At 41.6% G+C, this 14,035-nt stretch overlaps 1 protein-coding gene across 1 annotated transcript in view; it reads right to left on the bottom strand.

The window, feature by feature from the left end:
• The window catches only part of PRKCH (protein kinase C eta), a 345,031-nt gene that overhangs the window by 90,281 nt on the left and 240,715 nt on the right, over positions 1-14,035 (bottom strand). The window contains exon 10 of the mRNA XM_007949086.2: positions 2,020-2,174. Coding sequence (XP_007947277.1) covers positions 2,020-2,174 — 155 coding nt within the window. The remainder of the gene's footprint in view (positions 1-2,019; positions 2,175-14,035) is intronic.

The following is a 14,035-nucleotide window of genomic DNA, read 5'->3' as shown; positions in this document are numbered from 1 at the left end:
CTTGGCCGGTAGCATGTGCTCAGTTTAGCTCCTGTTGCTGCTGTTAATATTGTGATTTACAAAAGAAATTCCTACACAGTAGTAAAGTCATCGATCTTAAAAACTGAATGTGGAGAAGGCTGTCTTTGGGTCAGTGGAACAGAGATGGATGAATAAGCCAAGAAAAAGAAAACGAAGGGGAAGTCCTCTGCCCAGACTCTGATACCACTATCATCAGAGATTGCACCATCCACAAATCATGTGCTGGGAGAATCCTGGGACAGGAAAAATTCCTTAATAGAGCTACCAGGAGAACATCATAGCCTGGAAAAGCAAGCTCAAAGCACAGGCCATCGAAAGCATCCTGTGGCAACCCAATACTTAAGAATGATTGGAAACTCCTGATACCTTCTAGCAGCTGACTCTCACTGCTGGTTACCCGTGCCTGGTTTCCACCTCTGTATCGCCCTCCTGCTTCACAAGTGTCTTTGGTCTTTGATAAAAGTGCTCTATCTAGTTGAAGTTTTAGGGCTCTGTGCTGAGAATTAACTAGAAGAAATTTCCATATGCTGCCTCTTAGATCTCTTTAGCTTTAGCACTTCTTTCTGGCACTGTCAACCAGTCTCACTGCATGCTGACTATTCTCATTCTTCTCCTCCTGTTCCAACTGCCAGGATATTTAAGAACATTCATTCTTTTAAAGGCTCTCTTATATGTAATAATGATGTTAATTCAGTCATGAGCTCATAAAAGAACAGCGTTTAGTCAGGCTAATAAACAGGAAATTCTTTACTTTGGCATTCATGTGTCCAATACATAAAGGAGAATTTTTTCTCAAAGGAAACTAACAATTGCATTTCGAAAGACAAAAAAGAAGTGTATGTGGCAACTAAATTATAATGTACTTTAAAAAGTAGAACATCAGCAACAAAAATAAAAGAAGGAAAATTTAAGAATTTAATCGTCCGTCATTACTATCATATTTCTCACTTTACCCAACCCTCTCTCTGATGAACATTTCACCCGGTATCTGTTGAATCCTGAGATCTAACAACATTCACCAAACTTTGAGTCCATTTGAAGTACAGTGTATCATGACCAAAAGATTATGTGTCATGAAACTGAATCAAGTGATATTTGGGGGGTTACTAATGACAAATATCATCAAGCAGGGCACTGTTCATTGACAGTTCTCTTAGCTCCTGGACTAGTGAATTGCATCCGTCCGACACTGATTCATGTCTATTATAACAACTTAGAGCAATGGTAGGGGCATTGGTGATTCATCACTCGCCTTCCATGCAGGAGACCCAGGTTCCATTCCCAGCCAATACACTTCATGCATGGCCACACCCATCTGTGGGTAGAGGCATGTGTGCTGGTACAATGCTGAACAGAGTTTTCATACAACCATCTGTGGGTAGAGGCGTGTGTGCTGGTACAATGCTGAACAGGGTTTTCACTGGAACTCCCAGATTAAGCCAGGCTAAAAAGGAGGGCCTAGGTGATCTACTTCCAAAAATCAACCAATGAAAACCTTTTGTATCACAATGGTCTAATCCATAACTGATCATGGCAATGACACAACAGCATTTGGTTCCATTGTGCACAGGGTCACCATGAGTCCAGGAGCTGACTGAATGACAGCTAATAACAACAGAGCAATGATTACCTATACTTTTTCTGTTCAGGTATGTGTGCTCTTAAAACGAAATGGATCGATAATTAACTGATTCACTGCAAATGTTAGGACAGAGAAAAGAAAACAACACTGCATTCAACATTGAGCAGGACTTGGCATGTAACCATTGCTTTAGCAAACCCCAGCTGTATAAACTCATGAATAGCTTCTCAGGTCTATCTGACAAATACCAAACGGGCAAGTTTTAGTTTGAAGACAGTGTTCACTGTTATGTTTTTCTTTTATGAACACGTAGAATCTTTGAGAATTTAATATCAAAAGTTTTAAATTGATTCTTATGAGAAATAGAAGGATGGATTATGATGGGAGGGTGGTGGGATTCAGCAAACGAAACTCACCTATAGATGATTCCTTTCTCGTGTAGGAACATGAGCGCCGAAATGATTTCTGCAGCATAGAAACGAGCTCGAGCTTCATCAAAGCGGCGAGACTTCTGGATGTGGAACATCAGGTCGCCCCCATTCACAAACTCCATCACAAAAAACAGACGATCCTGGACACAAGCACAAGACAGAATCCAGTGCGACGTAGCATCAACTTAGAGTTCAACCACAATTGTATTATCTTGGGGCGGAGTGTGGGGAAAGGAGGCTGCCAAAAAACTGCTCCTCAATGAACATGCTGATAGCAAATCAGAAAGGAGCATGATGGGTCTTGGGGGGATTAGGTCTCTTAAGTGTGGGTAACACCTGGATTTCCTTTAAGTAATTCCACACAGCCTTGAATTTCTACATTAAACAAAAAGTAGAGAAAACTTTGGAATCCTCTGGCTCCAGCTGGACCTCTGCACCTTAAAGGTCATGTAATCTTGAGTTTCCTGGGTGGTGAAAATGGTTCACACACTTGGCTACTAACCAAAAAATTGGAGGTTTGAGAGGCACCCAGAGATGCCTTGGAGGAAAGGTCTGGCGATCTTCTGAAAGATCAGCCACTGGCAACCCTGGGAAGCAGACAGAGTTCTTCTAGTCTGCTACCCTTGGCAACCCTGAGAAGCAGAGTTCTAGTCTGCCACACAAGACGTCGCAGTAAGTTGGAGGTCACCTTGAGCAGAATTTAATCTTGACCTTAACTTGGACAGTCATCATCAGTGAAGTGTGAATGCTGATACTGTCCCTACCCAAATTCTGGGACCAACAGATGAAAGACAAGATGAGGTACGTGAAAGTATTTTATCAACTCTAAGAGAGCAACACAAAAGAGAAGGGAAATGGCTTTCATCTGGAACACATGGGGTTAATCACAGAAAGTAATGGGTGTCTAATAGGTGCTTCAACCCTCACAAGAGGATACAGGGCAAATATAGAAAAAGGAAAACTCCTTAGACAAAGCAACCAAAAAAAGTCTGATGAAGACCTCAGAGTAGCTTCAAAATTAGCAACTACACCCAGCCCATCAAAAGATTCCTGAGCACACCAGTCAGGAGTGGTAACCAACAGGAGAGAGATGTGGTTTCAACCTAGCAGGTGAATCGGACCGAACCAAACCAAACCCATTGCCATTGAGTCAATTCAGACTCATAGTGACCCCCACTGAATTTCCAAGGCAGTATATCTTTACAGGGGAGCTCTGGTAGCGTAGTGTCTAAGGCACTTGACTGCTAACCAGAAAGCTGGTGATTCAAACCCACCAGCCACTCCTCGGAAGGAAGATGGGGCAATCTACTTCCGTAGTGATACTGCCTCGGAAACCCAAGGAGTCATCGATGGCACATAACAACAACAAATCTTTAAAGAAGTAGATTGCCCCATCTTCCTTCTATGGAGTAGCTGGTAAGTTTGAACTGTGAACCTTCTGCTGAGGAATTAAATGCCCTAGGCGCTGAGCCACTAGAGCTCCTAGCAGGTGAAGTACCCTTCAAAAAGCCATCTTCACAGTGTGATAAGTTGTATGCAAGTTGTGCAAATAAGGTACTGTGGAAATTAAGACTGCTTACTGAAAGAAATGCGTCTCAATTAAAAAGTGCTATTGTTGAAATGTACAGGGTAAAACGCCTTGTTTTGGAAACCTCTAAGATCAATGGATTTCCTCACTCCCTCCCACAAACACCTCGGAAGTCTCTGGATCATCAGATGCTGAATTAGGTGCTGGGGACTCAACAGAGATAAAAGACAGAAAACAGACACAGCCTCTACCCATATGGAGTCTTGCTGGGAAACACATTATCAAAAACAAACAAAGTGAAATAAATAAGCACATTTACAAATGCTGGTAAATCCTGTGTGGAGAACGTAGAGAAAGCAATGACATCTGGTTACCTGCTGCTGAGGGGTGAGGGGAGGTCTCTCTGAGCAAGTGGCACTCGAGCTGAGGCCTGCAGCATGAATGCAATCCATTCAGGGCCTGGTTATCCCTTTTTGCTTTTTTTTGAGGGAAGAGGGGTGGAGGTATTATTGTGAGGAAACTAGTATTTTACCAAAGTATGTGCATACACAGAAACTGGCTTTAAATGTGGTTTAAAATGCCACCAACTTTGCTGGGAATGTTGCCACACCTTCAGAGCTGAACAATGGACGGTGGACAGTGATTGCATCACTGGTTTCACTGAGCAGATCCCTACAGAAGACAGTAAAACGTACAACTGACTACTCCCTATTTTAAGTAATACTGTAATTAGAAAAGAAAAAAATCCCTGTATCTACTAAATATCTCTTTCCACTAATGAGAAGCAAGAATTTAACAACAGGGAGTGAATAACAAGAGTCATAAACACACACACACACAAAAAAAAAACCTCTTGACGTTGGCCAATATAAGCCATTGGAGAGGGGGAAAAAAAAAAATATATATATATATGTTATATATTGTTAAGCACTTGCCTTGCTGACTGCTGCAAGGTCAGCAGTTCAAACCCATTAGTCACTCTGCAGGATAAAGATGTGGCAGCCTGCTTCTGTAAAGATTACAACCTTGGAAAACCTATGGGGCAGTTCTACTGCCCTATACGGTTGCTAAGAGTTGGAATCAACTATATGGCAATGAGTATAGCAAGATGTGTGCGTAAGCTAGCCAGTAAACCCACTGCCATTGAGCCTACCCCAATCCTGGGAACAGCAAGTGTGTCAGAATAGAACTGTGCTCCACAGGGTTTTCGAGGGCTGATTCTTCAGAAGTGGATTGCCAGGCCTTTCTTCGGAGGCATCTCTGGGTGGACCTGGACCTTGGTTAGCAGGCATGCACATTCACCATGTACACCAGTCAGGGACTCCTAGTAACTTAATTTGAGTCTGACTGAACAGGGGAGAGGAGGATTGGGTGGGAGGAGTTTCATGAGCACCAGCTACTCCACATTTTCCACCTGGGAAGGACTCAGGTGGGGCATTCAAGTTAACAGTGGGGGAGGGGTGGATAAGTGCATGTTGAAGCTTCTACACAAGAAGCATGGGGTTTAGCCTGATGCTGTGTTCATTTGGAGGGATGACCATGGGGTGCTTGATGAAGAGAAGAGTGGGAGAGCCAGCCCAAACCATCCCTGGCTAACATATCAGTTCTTATTATATTTTTTTAAAACCAGACTGTTCATCTTCTTCATGGATGTGACTGGCAGTAACATGAGTTCCAACTGCTCCAAATACCTGATTACTGCAACTGGGTCAGTAGGTGAGTGCTATTCCTTAAGTGGTTGTAAGTCAGTGTTCCTGGCAAGAGTTTCTAAGGCAACAGACATCAAGAAGATAAGGGAAACTTCACCCATTTGTAGTTCACAAAGACATCATTCTCAGACCAAACCCTGGGCTTAACTCCTGAACAGGTGGGGAGAAAATACTGCGCTGTGGTCTTGTTCCTTCTCCTCTTTCTCTACCCCAAACCCCCCCCCCCCAATAATGTACAGGGCCACAAACATGTGCACCTCGGTTCACAGCAAGGGGATCATAAGCTTCAGGACTGTGAAGACACAGGCCCCTCGCTACCTGCATAGCAAGCAGGAAGGAGGACAAGCAGTCGAGATACCCTGGGGTTTTAATGAAAAGTACTGGTGCATCTTATCAAAGAGCTATGTCACAATGCAGAAAAATCACTGTATGTTTACTGACAAGAAAATGTTTTTTCTGTGAGGAAACCCCTTGCTATACATACGTCTATTCACCTCATTCTAAAGATGTCTGCTGTAGAGGTGGGCAAGACTTGGCAGAAGTTTCTCCAAGATTTCTTCTGCGGAGGAGGAGAGGAATGGTAAAAATATGCAGTGGTCAGCCAAGAAGATCCACTCCTCATTAGGTGCGGGGGGAGGGGGAAGTGAGGAGCCATCATGTGTAATAAAATGTTATTAAGTGTGTCTTCAAGGTGATGCTGCCAACAAGTGCAATGAACAGTAGTGCCGCCACATTGATGCTGCTGCCTCTGATGAGGATATTCTCAGGTACAAAAGATTCGAAGAATCATTCAGTGATTCACTGAAATCCTTAACTAGGCTTACACAGATTTTTTTTTTTTTGAGATTTTCTCTGAGAATTAGGATTCTATTTAAGAAACATTATTTCCTTGACTACTTTTGAGATCATGGATTTAAGTTTTTGTATTTTCCCCATATGTTACCATGTGATGCCATTGTAATTTTTATGAGAAACTTAAATAATTTGAGTTTAAAAATTTCCAAGGGTGAATGTGCAGAATGATTTTAGTTATAGCCAAAGATGCAGAGGTACACAGAAAGGATAAACTGCACCAAAATGGTGGCAGTGTCAGCTTTCAGTTGTGGGATTTGGGATGACGTTCATTTTTTTAATAGTTTTTCTTCTCTCTCAAGGTTTCTATGATGAGTATATATTACTTTTATAATTACAAATAAAGTGAAGACGTGTTTTCTCTATAGTTTTCCAACATTCATCTGGAAGATGGAATACTGAAAAAAACAGTTCTAAGGCTGTCTTTGTTGTTGTGTGTTGCCGTCGCGTTGGCTCTGATTCACGGCGACATTATGGATAACAGAAGGACGCGTTGCCCGATCCCATGCCATCTTCACGATTGTTGGTGTGTTTGAGTCCATTGTTGTGGCTTGGTGTAGTGCCTTCCAACGTAGGGGGCTCATCTTCCAGCACTATGGCAGACACTGTTCTGTTGTGGTCCATAAGGTTTTCATCAGCTGATTTCTGGAAGTGGATTGCCAGGTTTTTCTTCCTAGTCTTAGTCTGGAAGCTCTGCTGAAACTCATCCACCATGAGGAAGCCTGATGGTATCTGAAATATTGGTGGCATAGCTTCCAGCATCAAAGCAACATGCAAGTCACCACAGTAAGACAGCAACCAGGCCATCAAGCTTCTTGGAATTATATACAAAATGAAAAACAATCTGGTTTAGGCCCCAGGGCCTCCCCTGTGAGTATACAGCCAGAGTTCCAGTGTACAGGCTTTCAAGCATGTACAGTGGTGTTCAGAGATCTTTTATGCTTCCTTTCAGGTTCTCAATGAGAATGAATTTTACTGAGCAATACTACATGTCAGGCTCTGGGAAGGAACTAATTATCCAAAAACGAATGGGACCCTGCCCTTGCTCTCGGGACACTCACAGACACGTAGATAGAGCCTGTCACCCCAGTAAGTGCAGTGCAGGGGTACAGAGGGTGTTGTGGGGACACAGAGCAGAGGATCTTGACCAACCTAAAAGCTGGAATGGGGTTTGAGATAAGCTTCTAAGAAGATCCAATTCCTCATCCTTGAAGGTTGAGGATGTGAGGCTAGAGTGGGGATGTGAGAGGGAGCTATCCAGAAGAGTGAACAGCTGAAGTATAAGGTGTGAGGCAGGGATAGTAACTGGAAAGGAAGACAGGTGCTCCAATGCTGAGGCTGCTGAAAGTGAGACACGTACATAGAAGTTAGCTTTTGGTTGTGGGATTTTGGATGACATCTATTTCTTCTTTATATTTTTCTGTATTTTTCAAGGTTCTATAATAAGTATGTATTACTTTTATAATTGGAACCCAACTGAAATCACATGTGCTTCCTCCATACTTTTTAAAATTTTATGTAATACCGATAGCTATTTTAATAATCATGTAGAAAAAGCAAAAGGCTAGTTAGTGGTGTTTTGTTTCATCCCACCTTGTAGGTCACCCACAGCTGAGAGCTGCAGGGTCTCAACGCCTATTAATAAACATGATTGCTCACCTAGCTCAGTGTCTGGGCCCTGGCTTGAAAAAAGACTCCACCGAGTGTTGGAACATGCCACATATGGTAAAATAACAGTGACAAAAACAAATCACTCCAGCTTAATTTTATGCCTTTGGAATTAATTCTATCAATGTGAAGGAAATCTTTTATTCAACGGTACTTACTGAATGACCATTGCATGCAAGGCAGAGGCCATATCTGAAGTTGTGGAAGGAGGCAGAAGATAACCCTCCACTCACAACTCCACTATCAATCTGTGCTATTAAAGAATGACATATCACCAATTACTTGACATCATGCCCACAAACTCAATGGTGAAGCAACTAGATGAAGGCTGTATTGGGATTCCCACATCTAGAGAGGTAATACACAATGAATTAAGGTGGCCACAAATCACTTCGGCGGCAGGGAGGAGTTTCCAAATCCTACCCTGGGTAGTGATGACAAAGATGACTGCTTCTGTATTTAACTCTATGCTAAGGCATTTAACCGCTAACCAGAAGTCTAGTGGTTCAAATCCACCAGCCACTCCTTGGAAGGAAGGTTGGGCAATCTGCTTTCGTAGTGATACCGCCGTGGAAACCCAAGGAGGGGTCTCTATGAGTCGAAATCGACTCGATGGCAGTGAGTTTGGTTTGGTTTTATACATCCACTGGCGCCATTGGTGGTTCAGTGGTAGAATTCTTGGTTTCCACACAGCAGACCAAGTTTGATTCTCGGCCAGGGGACCTCATGAGAGGCCGTCACCTGTTTGTCAGTGGAGGCTTGTGTGTCGCTATGATGCTGAACCGGCCCCAGCAGAGCTTCCAGACTAAGATGGAATAGGAAAGAAGTCCTGGCAAACTACTTCCAAAAATCAGCCAATGAGAACCCTATGAATCACAATGGTGTAATCTGTAACCAATCACAGGGATGGCACAGGACCAGGTAGTCTTTCATTCGACTGGACTTGAGGTCGCCATGAGTCAGGGGCCAACCCAACAGCTGCTAACAACAACATACATACATTGTAATATTTTCTAATGTTCAATTTCCTAAAAACTGAGCCAGGACATCCACAAAGCTTTACACAAAGACTTTGGCTTCTGTAAGGTAATTTTTGCTCTGAGCCGTGAGGAGGAAAATTGAAGTCCAAGTGACCAAGCCCTTTACTGATCCCTTCTTGGTGCTCTCTTTTGTTTTTGATTTAACCAACCACAAATGCAAATCATTAACACAGGATGATGAACACCTGGGAGAACAAAAGCAGCTCAGAAATCCCTTTGTCCCAGGCCTGGTGTGAGTTACAAGAGAGGGAGGCCAAGGGGCTTGTGCCTGATAATAATAGAATTCCTGTCGTCACCATCCTGGATCCATCACCCTGCTGTAGCCTGGGCCTGGCTATCAGTTCAGGGTTGTTACTTCCCCACACCAAAGAGGATAAAAATACTCTCTGAACTGATACTGGCTGGAAGCATCAGCAACATGCATTGCCTAAAGCTCCTCATTAAGGATAGTTTTTTAGGAATTAAACTGAAGGGCTGTAGTAACTTATCCCATCGAATGAAGAAAAAGATGGAGGCAAAACACCGGATGGAGAAAACACTATGTCAGGAACCACTTCAGTCTTCAGGCAAGGACTGTGCTTGCTGTTCAGGCTTTAAATATTCTCTGGCAGGTTCTGTGCAAGGGCGCTCGTTTCTTAGAGTCATTACTAACCACAGCTGTACTGAAGACAGCCTGCAAATCATTCCGTCTCAGCCTGCTTTCAGCAGGAAGCTCAACCTGTGAGCAACTGCCACTCCTCCGAGCAAGAGACTGGTACACAAAATTGTTGCTGTTGGTTGTCACAGAGTCGATCCTGACTTATGGCGACCCCATGTGTGTAGAGCAGAAGTGCTTCATAGGATTTTCAAGGCTGTGACCTTTTGGAAGCAGATTGCCAGGCCTGTCTTCCAAGGTGCCTCTAGGTGGGTTTGACCTGTGAGCCTTCTAGTAAGTAGTCGAATGCTTAACTGTTTGCCACCAGGGACTCCTGGGACAAAAAGAAATCCTTTCAATGTGGGTAGGAAATATTTTGTGAGACAACATACAAGGACAGGAGGGGTGTAGCTGGGGCCAAGAGACTAGCAATGTTCACAAAGGCAGCAGAGAGAGCACAGATCTTGATTTTTGAACTCACCCAATGGTACTGTGTAAGAGAGGCCTGGTGATCTGCTTCCACAAATTATAGCCAAGAAAACTCTATGGAGCGGTTCTATTGACACACGGGCTGCCATAGGTCAGAAGTGACTTGATGGCAACAGGTATGGTTTGGTTTGAAGGACCCTGGGCAACATTCAGCTTTCAAATATCTGAAAATGTCTTTATGTCACTCTAATTTTTGAAGGATAATTTTCTGGTTATAGAACTACAGTGAGAATTTTTGTTTGTTTTTACTTTCAGTATTTTAAAGTCTTCATTTGATTTACATTTTCAGTGAAGTAAGCATTGCTCCTCTGTATCAAATGTATCTTGCTTTCCATAATTGCTCTGAAGATTTTCTCTACTTGCCTTTGGCTCTCAGTAGTTTGACCATGACATGCCTAAGTGCTGTTTTCTTTATATATTTCCTATGCGGGGTCCATTGAATATACTAAATATGGAAGATAATGTCTTCTCATCGAATTTGGGAAAATTTCTGCCACTATTGCCTCGGAAGGAAGATAGGACAATCTACTTCCGTAGTGATACTGCCTTGGAAACCCAAGGAGGGGTCGCTATGAGTCGGTCTGACTCGACGGCACATAACAACAACAACAACAACATTGCCTCAGTATATTTTCTAACTTACTTTCGTGTGTTTCTCTTCTGGGAATCATATTATATTATTTACTTGGACATTTTGCCACAGGTCTTTAAGGCTCTATTCATTTTTCCTCAAACTTTTTGATTCTTCATTTTCTGTAATTTCAAATGATCACTCTTCAAGTTACCTGACTCCCTATGCTACTAATCTGCTTTAATTTTATCCAGTGAGTTTTTCATCTCCATTTTTATACATATTAATGCCATATTTCCCATTTTCTAATGGCTTTCATCTCTCAATTATTCCTTGCCTGTTAATTCATTAAAATTACAGTTTCCTTTCTCCCATTTGTCTCAGTTTGTCACACTGTGGTGGCCTGTGTGATGCTCTGATGCTGGTGGCTATGCCACCAATATTTCAAATGTCAGCAGAGTCACCCATGCTGGACAGGCTTCAATGGAGCTTTCAGACTAAGACAGACCAGGAAGGAGGACCTGACAATCTACCTCTGAAAAAATCGGCCAGTAAGAGCAGCCTTAGGAATGGAAGTAGAACACTGATATAGTGCTGGAAGATGAGCCCCTCAAGATGGAAGGCACTCAAAATATGACTGGGGAAGGCCTGCCTCCTCAAAGTAGAGTTGACCTTAGTGACGTGGATGGAATAAAACTTTTAGGGTCTTTATTTGGTGATGTGGCATGAGTAAAAATTAGAAGAAACAGCTGCAAACATCCATTAATAATTGGATGTGGAATGTATGAATCTAGGGAAATTGAAAGTTGCCAGATGAAACACATAATACATAACAACATTTCAAACAACAATTGGTATCTTCAGCATTAGTGAGCTTAAATGGACTGGTACTGACCATTCTGAATTGGACAAACATTTGATCTACTATGCCAGGAAAGGAGCTCTGGTGGCGTAATGCCTAACACATTTGACTGCTAACCAGAAGGCTGGCAGTTCAAACCCACCAGCCACTCCTTAGAAGGAAAATTGGGCAATCTACTTCTGTAGTGATACAGCCTCAGAAACCCAAGGAGGGGTCGCTGTGAGTTGGATCTGGCTTGACAGCAATGAGTTTTATGCCAGGAAAGATGAACTGAACAGGAATGGAGTCATGTTCATCATCAAAAAGAACATTTCAAGATCTATCCTGTTGTACAACTCCTTCAGTGATAGTATAATAATCATACACCTGCAAGTGAGATCAGTTGATATGACTATTCAAATTTATGTACCAACCACTAATGCCAAAGATGAAGAAACTGAAAATTTTTCTCAACTTCAGCAGTCTGAAATTGATCAAATATGCAATCAAGATGCATTATTAATCACTGGTGATTGGACTGCAAAAGTTGGAAACAAAGAAGAAAGATCAGGTTTTTTCCATCTCTGGCATTAAAATGTATAAAAATGGAGTTGAAAACATGGACTTGGTGACAGAAACAAGGCTGGAGATCTCATGATAGAATTTTGCAAGGCAAATGCCTTAATTCATTGAAAATGCCTTTTTTACAATAACAAATGGAACTATATATGTGGACCTCAGCAGACAGAATAAACAGGAATCCAATCAACTACATCTATGGAAAGAGACAGTGAAGAAGCTCAGCTCAATATCTTCAGTCAAAACAAGGCCAGGAGCTGACTGTGGAACAGAGCATCAATTGCTTGTATGCAAGTTCAAGTTGAAGCTGAAGAAGCTGAAGAAAATTAAAACAAGTCTATGACAGCCAAAGTGCAACTCTGAGTATATCTATCCCACCTGAATTTAGAGATTATGTCAAGAATAGATTTGATTCATCAAACACTAATAACTGAAGATGAGAAGAGTTGTGGGATAACATCAAGGACATCATATACAAAGAAAGCAAAAGGTCAATAAAAAAGACAAGAAAGAAAGAAAAGATCGGTGGGTGTCAAAAAGTCTCTGAAACTTGCTTTTTAATCAATGTGGAGTACCCAAAGCAAAAGGAAGAAATGATGAACTAGAAGATTCCAAAGGGCAGCTAGAGAAGACAAAGTAAAGTATTATAATGAAATATGCAAAAGCCTGGAGTTAGGAAAACAAAAAGAAAGGATAGGCTCAGCATTTCTCAGGCTGAAAGAACTGAAGAAAAAATTTAAGTCTCGAGTTGCAGTACTGAAGGATTCTATGGGCAAAATATTGAACAATGCAGGAGCATCTAAAGAAGATGGAAGGAATACACGAAGTCACTGTACCAAAAAAAAAGGGTCAACTTTAAATCATTTCAGGAGGTAACATATGACTAAGAAGCAATGGTACTGAAGGAAGAAGTCCAAGCTGCACTGAAGGCATTGATGAAAAACAAGGCTCCAGGAATTCATGGAATACTCATTGAGATGTTTCAACAAATGAATGCAATGCTCAAAGTGCTTACTCATCTAAGCCAAGAAATTTGGAAGGTAGCTTCTGGGCCAAATGACTAGAAGATATCTATATTTATGCCCATTCCAAAGAAAGGTGATCCCACAGAATGCAGAGATTATTGAACAATATCATTAATATCACATACAAGTAAAATTTTGCTGAAGATAATTCAAAGATTGTTGCAGTGTTTGAATTACACTGACAGAGAACTATAAGAAATATGAGCGGGATTCAGAAAAGGACATGGAACAAGGGATATCATAGCTGATGTCAGATGGATCTTGGCTGAAAGCAGAGAATGTTTACATATGTTTTATTGATTATACAAAGGTATTCAACTATGTGGATCATAACAAATTACAGATAACATTGCAAAAAATGGGAAATCCAGCACACTTAATTGTGCTCATATGAAAACTGTACATAGACCAAGAGGTAGTCACACAAACAGAACAAGGGGATACTGTGTGGTTTACAATCAGAAAAGGTGTTATCAGGGTTGTATCCTCTCACCGTACTTATTCAAACTGTATGCTGAGTAAATAATCTGAGAAGCTGTATGATATTGAAAAGAACATGGCATCAGATTGGAAAAAGACTCTTTAAGAACCTGCAATATGCAGATAACACAACCTTCCTTGCTGAAAGCGAAGAGGACTTGAAGCATTTACTGATGAAGATCAAAGAGTACAACCTTCAGAATGGTTTATACTTCAACATAAAGAAAATAAAAATCCTCACAATAGAAGCCACAAGCAACATTACGATAAACAGAGAAAAGATTGAAGTTGTCAAGAATTTCGTTTTAACCTCAATAACAAAAAAACAAACAATCCAATTAAAAAATGGGCAGAAGACACGAATAGACACTACACCAAGGAGGATATTCAAGCGGCCAACAAACATATGAAGAAATGCTCACGATCATCAGCTATTAGAGAGATGCAAATCAAAACAACAATGAGATACCATCTTGTTCCAGCACTAGTAGCTAAATTCAACAAGACAGAAAATAACAAATGCTGGCGAGGTTGTGGAGAGATTGGGACTCTCCTACACTGCTGGTGGGACTGTAAAATGGTACA

The sequence above is a fragment of the Orycteropus afer genome, unplaced genomic scaffold, assembly GCF_000298275.1.
Source record: "Orycteropus afer afer isolate SDZICR_OR568_19922 unplaced genomic scaffold, OryAfe1.0 scaffold00237, whole genome shotgun sequence".
In the NCBI taxonomy this organism is placed as follows: domain Eukaryota; kingdom Metazoa; phylum Chordata; class Mammalia; order Tubulidentata; family Orycteropodidae; genus Orycteropus; species Orycteropus afer.
This window is presented reverse-complemented; position numbering and strand designations above follow the sequence as displayed.